Source organism: Palaemon carinicauda, chromosome 38, assembly GCF_036898095.1.
Source record: "Palaemon carinicauda isolate YSFRI2023 chromosome 38, ASM3689809v2, whole genome shotgun sequence".
Taxonomy (NCBI): Eukaryota; Metazoa; Arthropoda; class Malacostraca; order Decapoda; family Palaemonidae; genus Palaemon; species Palaemon carinicauda.
The window spans coordinates 50,256,190-50,267,588 of record NC_090762.1 but is presented as its reverse complement, the minus strand read 5'-3'; the positions used below and the strand labels follow the sequence as shown (position 1 = coordinate 50,267,588).

Genomic DNA, 11,399 nt, shown 5'->3' with positions numbered 1-11,399 from the left:
AGGCAAAATATATGATCAGCTAATAATACTTATTTTTCTTAATCGCCTATAATTCCAGCTGTTAATTCCTGAACTATTCATAGTATATATCAGCCGAAGTATGGATTATCATTGTATCTGATTTACAATTATAAGAGAAAGCATTGAAAAGAATTGAAAAGAAATAAGTATGTTAGATACATCGTTTTCAGTTCTCAAAAATAATTTTCTCTATTTACATCCCTAGAAAGATATGATCTTGAAAACAGGAATGCGTTCTCCAGAAACATTTGACAGGTCAATGAAAATGGAGTGAAGCAACAGAAAACGGGAAGCTGGAAGAGGGGCCAGTAAGTATAAAAGAGGCGTGTCATTCTAACTTCAACATCATTTTCACAGCACATTCAAAACATCAACATGTCAGCTAAGGTGAGGCAGCTCTTTATTGTGCAGTTTCACTGTTTCTCTGACTTAAGGAGTCTCGTAATCCAATTATTTAAGCGCGAGAGAGGTAGAGAAAAAATCATATTAATTCTTTCAAATGCTGGGAGGAATTTTAGCAGGAAACTTTGCTTAAATTTTTTTAAAGTTCCACCCAGCATAAACCAATCTCTGATGAGACAAATGATTGCTTTCAGCTTCTTTAGATTCCCGTGTAAAGATAATTATTTTTTTTACTGAATACATTCTTTTAAACATCGCTAATATCTTACATCCACCAAAGCAATGCTAGCAACAGGAGGTGAAAGTGAAATGTAAAGATGCTAGTGAGAAACAGAGGCCGATGGGATTGACAACCTAACAACCTTAATAAATGAGATTCTGATACAACAATAACAGAGGAGACAGGGATTCTGTGTTCCCCAATGAGATAAAATATCCGCTTCTTGAGAAGAGACGAATCGAAGTTGTATCCAATTTCGTTTATTCATTTTGATTATATGTAAAAAAGTAATCTATAGACTTTAACAAACACACATGCATACTTAAAGAAATAAACATATATATTATATATACATAAACACACAATATATATATATATATATATATATATATATATATATATATATATATATATATATATATATATCATTTGAAGTTTGCTATTATACACTTGGAAAAGTTGAAATAACATTATCATGCAGACCTAAAAACTTAAAGGCAAGAGACTGGATTAAAGTCAGCAATGATAAAGTCTTTAGATCATCTGCTAATTTCCCTTGGCAAAGGAATCTGTTGCCTTCTTCAAAGTATTAACTAATTCAGTATCTAGGAAAGAATAATACTGCACTTAAAGAACAAGTATAAACCATAAATGATCCATAAGTGTTTCACTAAGATCTTTAGTTAAAAATTCAGTAAAGAATTTAGAATTAGCCACGCGTTGATTTCCATATACCTACAAGTAGATACATCCAACACGCATACATACAAATGTCATAAATGGTTTGGCAAAAGTGGAACATATGTACCATTGGACAGCTGAAGAGAAACCAGATCATCTGGTCACTAATGTCCAGAAGGGAAATACTTTTACTTTTACTTTATATGGAACCTGAAACCAACTCCAATTTAGGGGTTTTGTGGGTTCGAAGAATTCATGAAAACTTGAGATCACAAATGTCTCGGCTAAAAAAAGGAAATGTCTCAGTTAAGAAAAGTTTTCAAATAGCAACCTTTGCTTTTACGTAATAATAATTTGATCCAACTCAAACAAGCTGGGAGAAGTCGCATCTAAAATGCAATTTAACCTTTATTATATTTGACATTTTTTTTTTCTTTATTGAAACTTCCTTCTCCACACCTCATCTTTCCTCAATACAATGTTAACATATACTGTACATACACATATATACATATGCACATACAGTACATAAATATACATACAAATTACATAATATTCCAACCATATTCTTTCCCCTTCGATGTGATAATCAAGGGGATTCCTTAATTTCCAGTTTTTCAAAAATATTTTCATCTGAGATCGCTATCCATTTTCCTCTTCCACCCTTGCAATCATCAACTACATTCAATTCACTGCCAGGTACATCATTCGATGTCTATTTCATGAAACCAAAAACAGTTTTAAGGAAACGAAATCCGATATCCTTAAACTGATCTTCTTCCTCCTCCTTCCCAGCTTTTCGTCATCGCCGCCCTCGTGGCCGTAGCTTGCTCCGCTCCAGCTCCCGACTCCCCTCCAGCGTATGGGGCCCCTCCCCCATCTTACAAGGAGCCAGGCATGCCTTACGCCTTCTCCTACGCCGTCAAGGACGACTACACCGGCAACGACTTCGCTCACGACGAGAGCAGCGACGGTCAAGTCACCTCCGGGTCGTACCGCGTAGCCCTACCCGACGGTCGCACCCAAATCGTTACCTTCAACGCCGATCACCACGGCGGCTACGTCGCCGACGTGGCCTACGAAGGAGAGGCCTCCTACCCACCCCCTGCCAAGCCCTCATATGGCCCACCCCCACCAGTCTACGCCTAAGGATTTCTAAACCTCATTTTATGACGCAGATTCTTTCGGATGCCATAAATGATGTTCTTTCTCTTCCATATCTTCAATTATCTCTTCTTCTCAATGAGAAGATTTAATCAACTTGATGTACCATAATATTCTTGGTAAATTATCTTTGTTAATAAAACATCTGAATGTGAAAATCATGTTTCTAACATCCTCTTATTGTTTCTTAGAATAGAAATTTAAAAACATGTAGGAACGATACTATCATAATCAGGAAAAAGGTGATTCTCAGCTTATCATACACAAATTTAGTTAGACTAGCCATAGACTTCCTGATAATTTCAAAATGGAAAACTAATCAAACATTTTCAAGTGTAGACCAAATCAGTAGAACATTCACGATTCTACCCAAAATAAAATCAATACTAATTGCAGACCCCCTTGTAAGACTGCCTAATCACAGGTCAATATATTATGGGGATTTTAATTAGTTGGAGATGACCTATTTCTGGATTAGTGAAGCCAACCTAGTCAGCGCGTGTAGGGCAAAACGCTCACTCATCTTTCTCACTATTGTGTGACCTACCAAAGTACAGTATCTCATGAGGTTTAATAATGTGATGTCAGGCACAATTGTGCGAGTTGAAAATTATTTTTTATGCATTGGCTTGCAGTTTTCCAAAAGATGGGTCGAGTGATATGACGTGAAACCTTCTTCAAATGAGCATTCCCGTATTGTTAAGTAGCATTTCAACAAGGAAGACTTTAAATAATAGCTCTCCAATGTTCGATTGCACATCGGGGCTATATCCAGCATATTTTAATCTTTCCCTGATCATCTCACGATAAAAGAAACGCCTACAAGAAAACCACCAACAGATAGCCTAGTAGGGGATCACGTGTCTTCCTTTGGCACAGTGAAAATTTAATAACTGTAACTGAGGCTATGCGTTTAAAATTAAAACTCAGGTGATGCTCAAGCTCTGATATACTCATTAAGATGAAAAGATAAAACTATTGCAGCAATCAAAACGCCGTCCTCTCAAAAAGAATAATGATTTGAATAATATTTTATGTGAATTAGTTCACCAAACATTTAACTGGGCTCCACAAGGCACTAGAAGAATTGGAACACACTGGACTACATGGCTGAGGACTATGAAGCGTGAAATGGGCGATGATGAATGGAGAAGTATTGAATTAAAAGCTCTAGATAGAGATAAACTGGTGAAATGTAATCGAGGCCCTTAGCATCAATAGGTGTAGGAGATGACGATGATGATGAATTACGAAGGAAATCTTCCATGAGCCCCACTATTTTTGGATGTATTAGAGTACTGTGCTGACAGTGTTCCAGATCTTTTCATGAGGAAATTAAAAAAAGAAAAAACCTTATGGTAACTATTCCTCAGAGCTGAAAAGTTTTACCCTCACCGCATGCATATCGCTATGTTCGGAAAATGTTTGAAACGCGTTCACCTAATCCTAGAACAATTTTGAAGTAGTATCAAGTGGATGGCCAACTTGGGTTCACGAATATCATTTTTTTTTTTATCAGCATTAAAGATAAAAGCTGACGCAACATTAACAACTGGAAAACTCGAATTTGTTCTTTAATCATAGAAATACCAATGAAACAGAAGGTAGAATGGGATGGGAAAAAGGATCAAGTACATAGAATTAGATAATGATGGTATTCCTTTAGCTACACAGGCTCTTGTATTAATGGTAACTGCAAAAAAGGGTTGCTGGAAATTGCCTGTTGCATTTATCTTGATAGCAAGTCTTGGTTCTCACGAACGAGTAAATTTCCTTCAGCAATGTTTAAGTCGGCTTCATTCAGCTCGGATTATTACTGATCACCGGCATTTGAAGGTCAGTCAAGTAATGATGTAATAATAAAACAAATGGGATGCTTATTAGACCATAACATTCCCACATTCAATAACCCAGCAACCAGTTTGCATCTTCTCTGATCACTGTCATTTGTTGAAGCTGGTAAAGAACTCGTCTGGTGATAAGAAACATTTTATTAATGGAGAATACAGAATATAGAAAGGATCGCACAATATGCAAGCTAATGAAGGTTTGTAACTAAGGAATAAACTTACATTTGCTTATATAGAGTGATCGAAGGAAAAATGAACGTTAAACTAGCAGCCCAACTACTCGCTGATTCAGTTGCAGAATCCCTGCAATTTTGTCTTCATAATGACCTCAAAATTTCAAGGATGCTGGGCAACAATTAAGGTCAACACAAATTTTGATAATATATTTGACATAATTAATGAGAGAAATTTATTCTTTCTTTTTTTTTTTGAGCGAGGCGAAAAATCTATTTTTGGGTGAGGTAGCCATGTCGTCCTGATGGAAGTTCCTAAAGGGTAGCTTCCTAGGGTATATTTGACTACAGTGATATTCCCAGAGAATTTTACCTTATGGTATCCAGAATTCTAACTCCTGGAGCGAATACCCCTAAATAAATCTAACAGGGATATCGCATAATATTAGAGGACGTATTCTTGAAACGCCACATAGCTATCTTCACCCCGAACAGTATTAACGCTTCGAGGGGTTACAGTGACAAGAATCTAAAAACGAGAGTGAAAAGAGAGCCGTTCATAAGGTATCTCTCCTATTCCGTTTCCAGTGTGTATCTGACGAAGACGGCAGCGCCATCTTTATTCCTTGTAGCGATACACAAGGTGCTACAGATACTGTATTATAGAGAGGGGGCAATAAGCCCTTTTTACAATAAAAGGAAGGGCGAGTCCATCAGGACGACATGTCCACCTCACCCAAAAATAGATTTTTCGCTTCGCTCAAAATCCGATTTTTGGGCTCAGGCCATGTCATCCTGATGGAAGTTTACCAGAGCATTACTGTATCTGTGGATTCTCAACCGGCGCCGTACCCTCAAGAAAATATTTTCCTGGTCCGTCTAGACCTAGAGACCTATGAAGTTACCGTCATACATCATTTCATCTAAGCATGAACTATGTTAGTGCATCCTGCCCCCTACAGGGAAGAGTCGTACTAGACTCTGGAAAAAGTCTCGAGGAGTACATATCAACTATGGATGACAAAATGACAAGCTTGTATAGTGGTCTCGCCCTATAGATTATAAAGCAAAGTTTGTATAAGAGTCACCAATGTCAGTATGAATTCCTGACATCTCCCCCAGTGTGTCTACTCTTATTAAACTATCGGATAACAGTTATATCCGTATAGGAACAAATTTTGCATCTCTACCATCATCCCCTTAGAGTACAACGTTAATCCTTCCTAAGGAAGGGTTAAAGCGAGTGGATTTTTCTTGAAGAAAGGAACAATCTTAAAAGACATCCCATGTCAAAATTATCCATAATTTAAACTTAATGCTCAGTACATTTCTAATAAAATGAGTGTGGGCGAATAAGAACTATGAACTAGTTTATTAAAAATTCAATAAACATATATATCAGTCAACATTTATAAAATTTATAAAATGTGGACAATATCCATTAAAGCATAAAGAAAACAGTAAACAGAAAATATTGTTTCGTCTAAATGGAAACAGATTTGCCACTTTAATCAAATTATTAATAATACTGATACAGTCTGTATTACTGTTTATTTACACTAGCGTAAGAAACGCTTGGCACAAGTGTCCGTATTATGCATTTAGTTCACCAAAGTCAATGGAACAGTTCGTAAGGACACGTTAGTGGCCTATCACTCGGTGTGTAGTAACAGTCTGTGACTACACACCCACTCTCTTAATTAATCGTCCCAAATTAATTTCACTGTTCCTCGCAGATTTAAACAGCAGCAGGTTTAAGAATTCTACCTGCTGCTACCACAGACCTCTTGAGTTCCTCCACTTGCTCCGCATAGTGCATAAAGAACACCTTGGATGACTACCAGCCGGTGTACGAACGAAGATGTTCAAAGTCCATATAATTAAGGAAATTTTATGGAAGAGGCAACTTTCCTCGGATCATGACTTGCTGGTGTACTGTCTGGATCCTCTCTGCGAATAACATAGGTGAGTTTCACCCTTAGTTGTTTCAGAGATAAATTTGAACCAGAGGTTTCTCCTCTGAACAGCTGTCCTCCCTTAAAGTCTGAAGTTCTATGAAGATAGACCTTTAGGCACTCCACTGGACATAGAGATGCATCTTCCCTCAGAGGGCAGATTCTCTAGGGACCCCACCTGTTGGTGGTTAGCTCGTTCTTGGTAAGAAACGTTGGGTCTGGAAATAGATTCAGTTCTCCCTCCAGGAACTGGACGTGGCCTTCCTCTCTAGAGAGAGCCACTATTTCACTAACTCTGGCCCCCAAAGCGAGTGCAAACAGAAATATGACTTTTTGAGTCAAATCCTTCTAAGCGCACTCATTGTTCATTATTTAGGCAAAATGAAGAATCTTATCTAGTGACCATGAAATGGGTCTTGGAGGCGCTGAAGGACTAAGCTTAGCAAGGGCCTTCGGAATTCATTAAGAACGTTGTTAGAAAGGTCGACCTGAAAGGCATATAGTATCGGTCTTGTCAAGGCAGACTTGCACATTGATATTGTGTTGGCTGCTAAACCCTGCTCATGAAGGTGAATGAAGAATGATAAACAGAAATCTGTCCAGATTTCTTTTTGGTTTCTTCGCCTTGACAAAGGACACCCGCTTCTTCCATGATGCCTCATATTGTCTTCTGGTTTCCTCCAAAAAGTCTATACTGTCTTTTGATACACCGAATCTTTTTCTCATCGCTAAGGAGAGAAAATCATGAGATGTAGGTTCCGGGTTTTCTGTGATGAAGCGAAGACAGTCAACTTCTGTACTCGCTGAGACAGGGTTGGATCCGGTAACGGTACAAACTTCAGTTGTAGTTCCAATGCCAAAGGGAACCACATGCTGTTTGGCCACTTGTGGGCCACTATTGCCGCTTTCCGTTTGAAGGATCTCAGTTTGTCGAGGACCTTCAAAAGGAGGTTGTGCGGAGGGAACAGGTAAATCCTGGACCATCTGTTCCAGTCTAGGGACATAGCGTCCACTGCCTCCGCTAGCGGATCCTCGTATGGGGACACATAATGATGTATTTTCTTGTCTTTCGTCGCAAAGAGGTCTATCTGAAGTTCCAGGACTTGACTCAAGATGAAGGAGAACGATCCTGCGTCTAGGGACCATTCTGACTCTATTGGTGTAAACCTGGATAGAGCGTCCGCTGTCACGTTGCGGAACCCTTGAATGTGAACTGCTGACAGGTGCCATTTCTTCCTTTCCGCCAAACGGAATATCGCCAACATCACTTGGTTGATTTGAGGCGACCTCGACCCTTGTCGATTCAGGCATCTCACTATCACCTTGCTGTCTAGAACCAATCTTGTGTGGGTCGAGTGGCGAGGAGATACTTTCTTTAGTGTTAGAAGTACTGCCATGGCTTCTAGAAAGTTGATGTGAAATGACTTGAAAAGATTGGACCAAGCTCCTTGGACTCTCTTCTGGTGAGAGTGGCCTCCCCAGCCTTCATTTGAAGCGTCTGTGTGGATAGTAACTGACGGGGGAGGAGGTTGAAAAAGTATTGATTTCTTCAGTTGCTTGGCTTTGGACCACGGCTTGAGAAGCGTTCGCAGTCGAGTCGGTAGTGTTCTCATTAGATCTCTTCGCGCATTGGATGAGTATTTTCTCCAGACTCCTGTTGCATCCTTTAGCTGTGCTCTTAGCACTGGATCTGTTATCGAAGCAAACTGTAGAGAGCCCAGCACCCTATCCTGTTTGCGTCTTGATATCCGTTTGGATTTCAATGGTCTCTTGACAGATCCTGCTATTTCTTTCCTCTTCTTCCCAGGAATGGAAGGTCAATGTGACTTCAAATTCCAGTGGATTCCCAACCACTGAAATTTTTGAGCTGGAGATAGTCGAGACTTTTTGATGTTGACCTTGAATCCCAGATGTTCCAGGAACTGGATCACTATCTTGGAGGCTTGCATGCATTCTGTCCTGGATGCTGCCCACACCAGCCAGTCGTCCAAGTAAGCCACTACTTGGATCCCCTTTAGGCGTAATTGATGGACGGCTGCGTTCGCAAGCTTTGTGAAAATCCTTGGGGCTATGTTTAGCCCGAATTGCATGGCTCTGAAGGCGTAAAGTCTTCTTTGTAACTTGAAGCCTAGGTAGGAGGAGAGGTGACGATTAATTGGAATGTGCTAATAAGCATCAGACAAGTCTATAGAGACGGTATATGCGCTTTTGGGCAGTAGGGTCCTTATGTGTTGAAGTGTGAGCATCCTAAACTTGTAGTTCACTATGAACTTATTGAGTGGCGACAAGTCCAGAATGACTCTGAGTTTTTCTGAGTCCTTCTTTGGAACACAAAACAGCCTTCCTTGGAACTTGATGGACTTAACTTTTCGGATTACTCTTTTCTCTAAGAGTTCTCGGACATATTCTTCCAGAACGGGGGTAGAGTGTTGGAAGAACTGAGGAAATTGAGGTGGAGGACTGCTCCAGCTCCAACCTAGTCCATTCTTTATTAGGCTGTGGGCCCAGGGATCGAAGGTCCAACGATCCCTAAATAGATGTAGTCTCCCTCCTACTGGAAGCATCTCACTTCTGCTGTTGTGGACCTGAGGCCTTGCCTCCTTGACCGCGTCCTCCCCTAAATCCCCTTCCTCTTGAAGGGCATCTAGAAGAACCTCTGGCTGTTCCTCTAGCTTTTGAGCGAAAGGAAGAAGTCTGCCTTTCAAAAGCTGGGTTAAAAACCGGCGACTGTGTCGCCACTTGTTGAGGTACCAACTGGTACGTGGTTGGAGGTTGTGCCACTATCTGAGGCGGTGCGGTTGCAGGAAGTTGCTGTTGTTGCTGTCGGTAGGGCTTAGCCGGCCGAGAAGATAGCCTAGGCCTTTTTGTCTTCATCTTGGGTTGGGGACCCTCATCCGGAGAAGACTTTCTCTTAAGATTTAAGCCCCACTTTTTGAGAAGGTTCCTATTCTCAGTGGCGGCCTTGTCTACTACCTCTTTAACAATTTCGTTGGGGAAGAGGTCCTTACCCCAGATGCAAGAGGAGATCAGCTTCCTCGGTTCGTGCCTCACCACAGCCGAGGCGAACACGAACTCTCTACAGGCTCTCCTAGCTTTGATAAAGCTATAGAGATCCTTCGTAACTGTGGCCAGATGGGTTTTGGACACTACCATGAACATGTCCTGGTTCTTGGGGTCACTTGCCATCGTTTCCAATGTCGTTTGCTCTCTGCGCAAGAGAAACTCCGACAGCTTTGGAAGTTCCTCACCAAACTGACGTTCGGCAATATCAGCTTCCAGCTTCCCAACTGAGAAGGTAAGGTGGACTTCCTTCCAGTCTTTTTGGTCCAAGGGTAAGGTCAGGGATAACGGCTTGCATTCCTCCAAGGAGGGGCATGGTTTCCCTGCCTCCGCCACCTTCAAGGCAGCCTTATATCCCTTTTCCATGAAGGGAAAGGCTCTGGTTGGAGAGGCCACAAAGGAGGGAAGCTTCTTACTCAAGGCTGGCACCTTTGAGTTCGTGAAGCCCCTCTCTTTCATCAAGCTCGCTAGTAAAACCTGTGCTTTGCTATGATCAAGGACTATGACCTTCTTTGGCTCCGTCTCCTCCTTTGAGGCTGGCTCCTTCCTAAGACGGACATAGCAGTCCGGGTAAGTCTTTGTTGGGCCAAAAATCCACATCTTCCAGGGGAATTGAGCCCAACTTCTCCGATATAACAATCTTCCCGGTTGTCATTGGCATGTGTTCGGCATACCTCCAAGGATTGGTATCCGAGCACAAAGGAAGATCCTTCACGTTGAGTCGCTTCTGGGGCCCATGTGATGCTGCGAGTCTACTCCAGTTTCATTACAGCTTCCTTTTCATCATTCTTCTTTTGTATTAGTTGAATCATCTCAACAATAGAAGAAAGTCCTTCCCAGATCACCTGGGATAGCAGACGATGTAGAGGGAACAGATTCCGGGGCCGGAACCGATGTAACCGACACCTCGTCGATTTCTTCCTCTTCTATTTCTGGAGCCTGGGTCAGCTCCCCCTCCTGACCTTCTCCCAGAAGGTCCTTCTTTGTATAATCCGACACTTCTGACATCCTATCGTCCAATTGGATGTCTTGAAGGGCGGCCGAGACTTCAGAATCTACCGGATTCTGGACAGTTGGTATCTCCTCCTGAGGCTGAGGAATGACTGCATCAGCCGATGCCTTAGGGAAAAGGTAGGCCCTCATCTTCTCGTTTGGAAGGTAGGGGCCTGAAGTGTTTTTCTGAAAACCCCTCACCCAGGTTCGCAGCTTTTCCCTAGCAGCATCCCTTGACTCCGCCAACTTAGCGGTGTCAAATGCCTCGGTAATCAGGTTAGAACATATGATACATATCTGAGGGTCCCAATACCGGAGATCACCTTTGGAGCCTGCGCATGCTGTGTGCCTCCTGCATAACTCATGTCCACAGAAGTTCTTGCTGCGGACATTGCAGAACATACTCCCGCACTTCGGATGATCCTCCTGTAAAGAGAAGAAAATCCATATGTATCAAGTGAAGGCTTTCCACTTATCATTAATACATGTAGCTTATACAGTAAAGCTAGAAAGGAAAGAAGGAAAGACACATACTTGTATTTCTTCCCAGCCAATTGCTGTAACCTCCCAAAATATTAAAACTAAGGTTAATTCTTATTCTAGAATACCTTATATATTTTCCTAAGCGGAAAGTTAAGGTGTAGCTCACACCTTGAAATAAAGTATTAATATACGGGATAGAATGAATACAGAAAGAACTCACTTTCTATAACAAGATAACATTAAGTATGTTGGAAGAACTTTAGTGTTACAACATACTCTGTACTGTAGTTTTATTAATGCAGTGTGTACTACACCACAAATATAGTAACTACTGTACATCGCATGCTGTCGTGCCGGCCGGCATTTACCCCTGTATAGTTCAAAGGTATGCTACCTT

The 11,399-nt window shown here is 41.2% G+C and overlaps 1 protein-coding gene across 1 annotated transcript; it reads left to right on the top strand.

Moving 5' to 3' along the window:
• The first annotated feature begins 383 nt into the window (after nt 1-383).
• Nucleotides 384-2,621, top strand: LOC137630182 (cuticle protein 19-like). Its single transcript, XM_068361629.1, has 2 exons — nt 384-408; nt 2,120-2,621. Exons 1-2 carry the CDS (start codon nt 397-399, stop codon nt 2,471-2,473), a joined length of 366 nt encoding a protein of 121 aa, XP_068217730.1. The 5' UTR covers nt 384-396; the 3' UTR covers nt 2,474-2,621.
• Nucleotides 2,622-11,399: the final 8,778 nt, after the last annotated feature.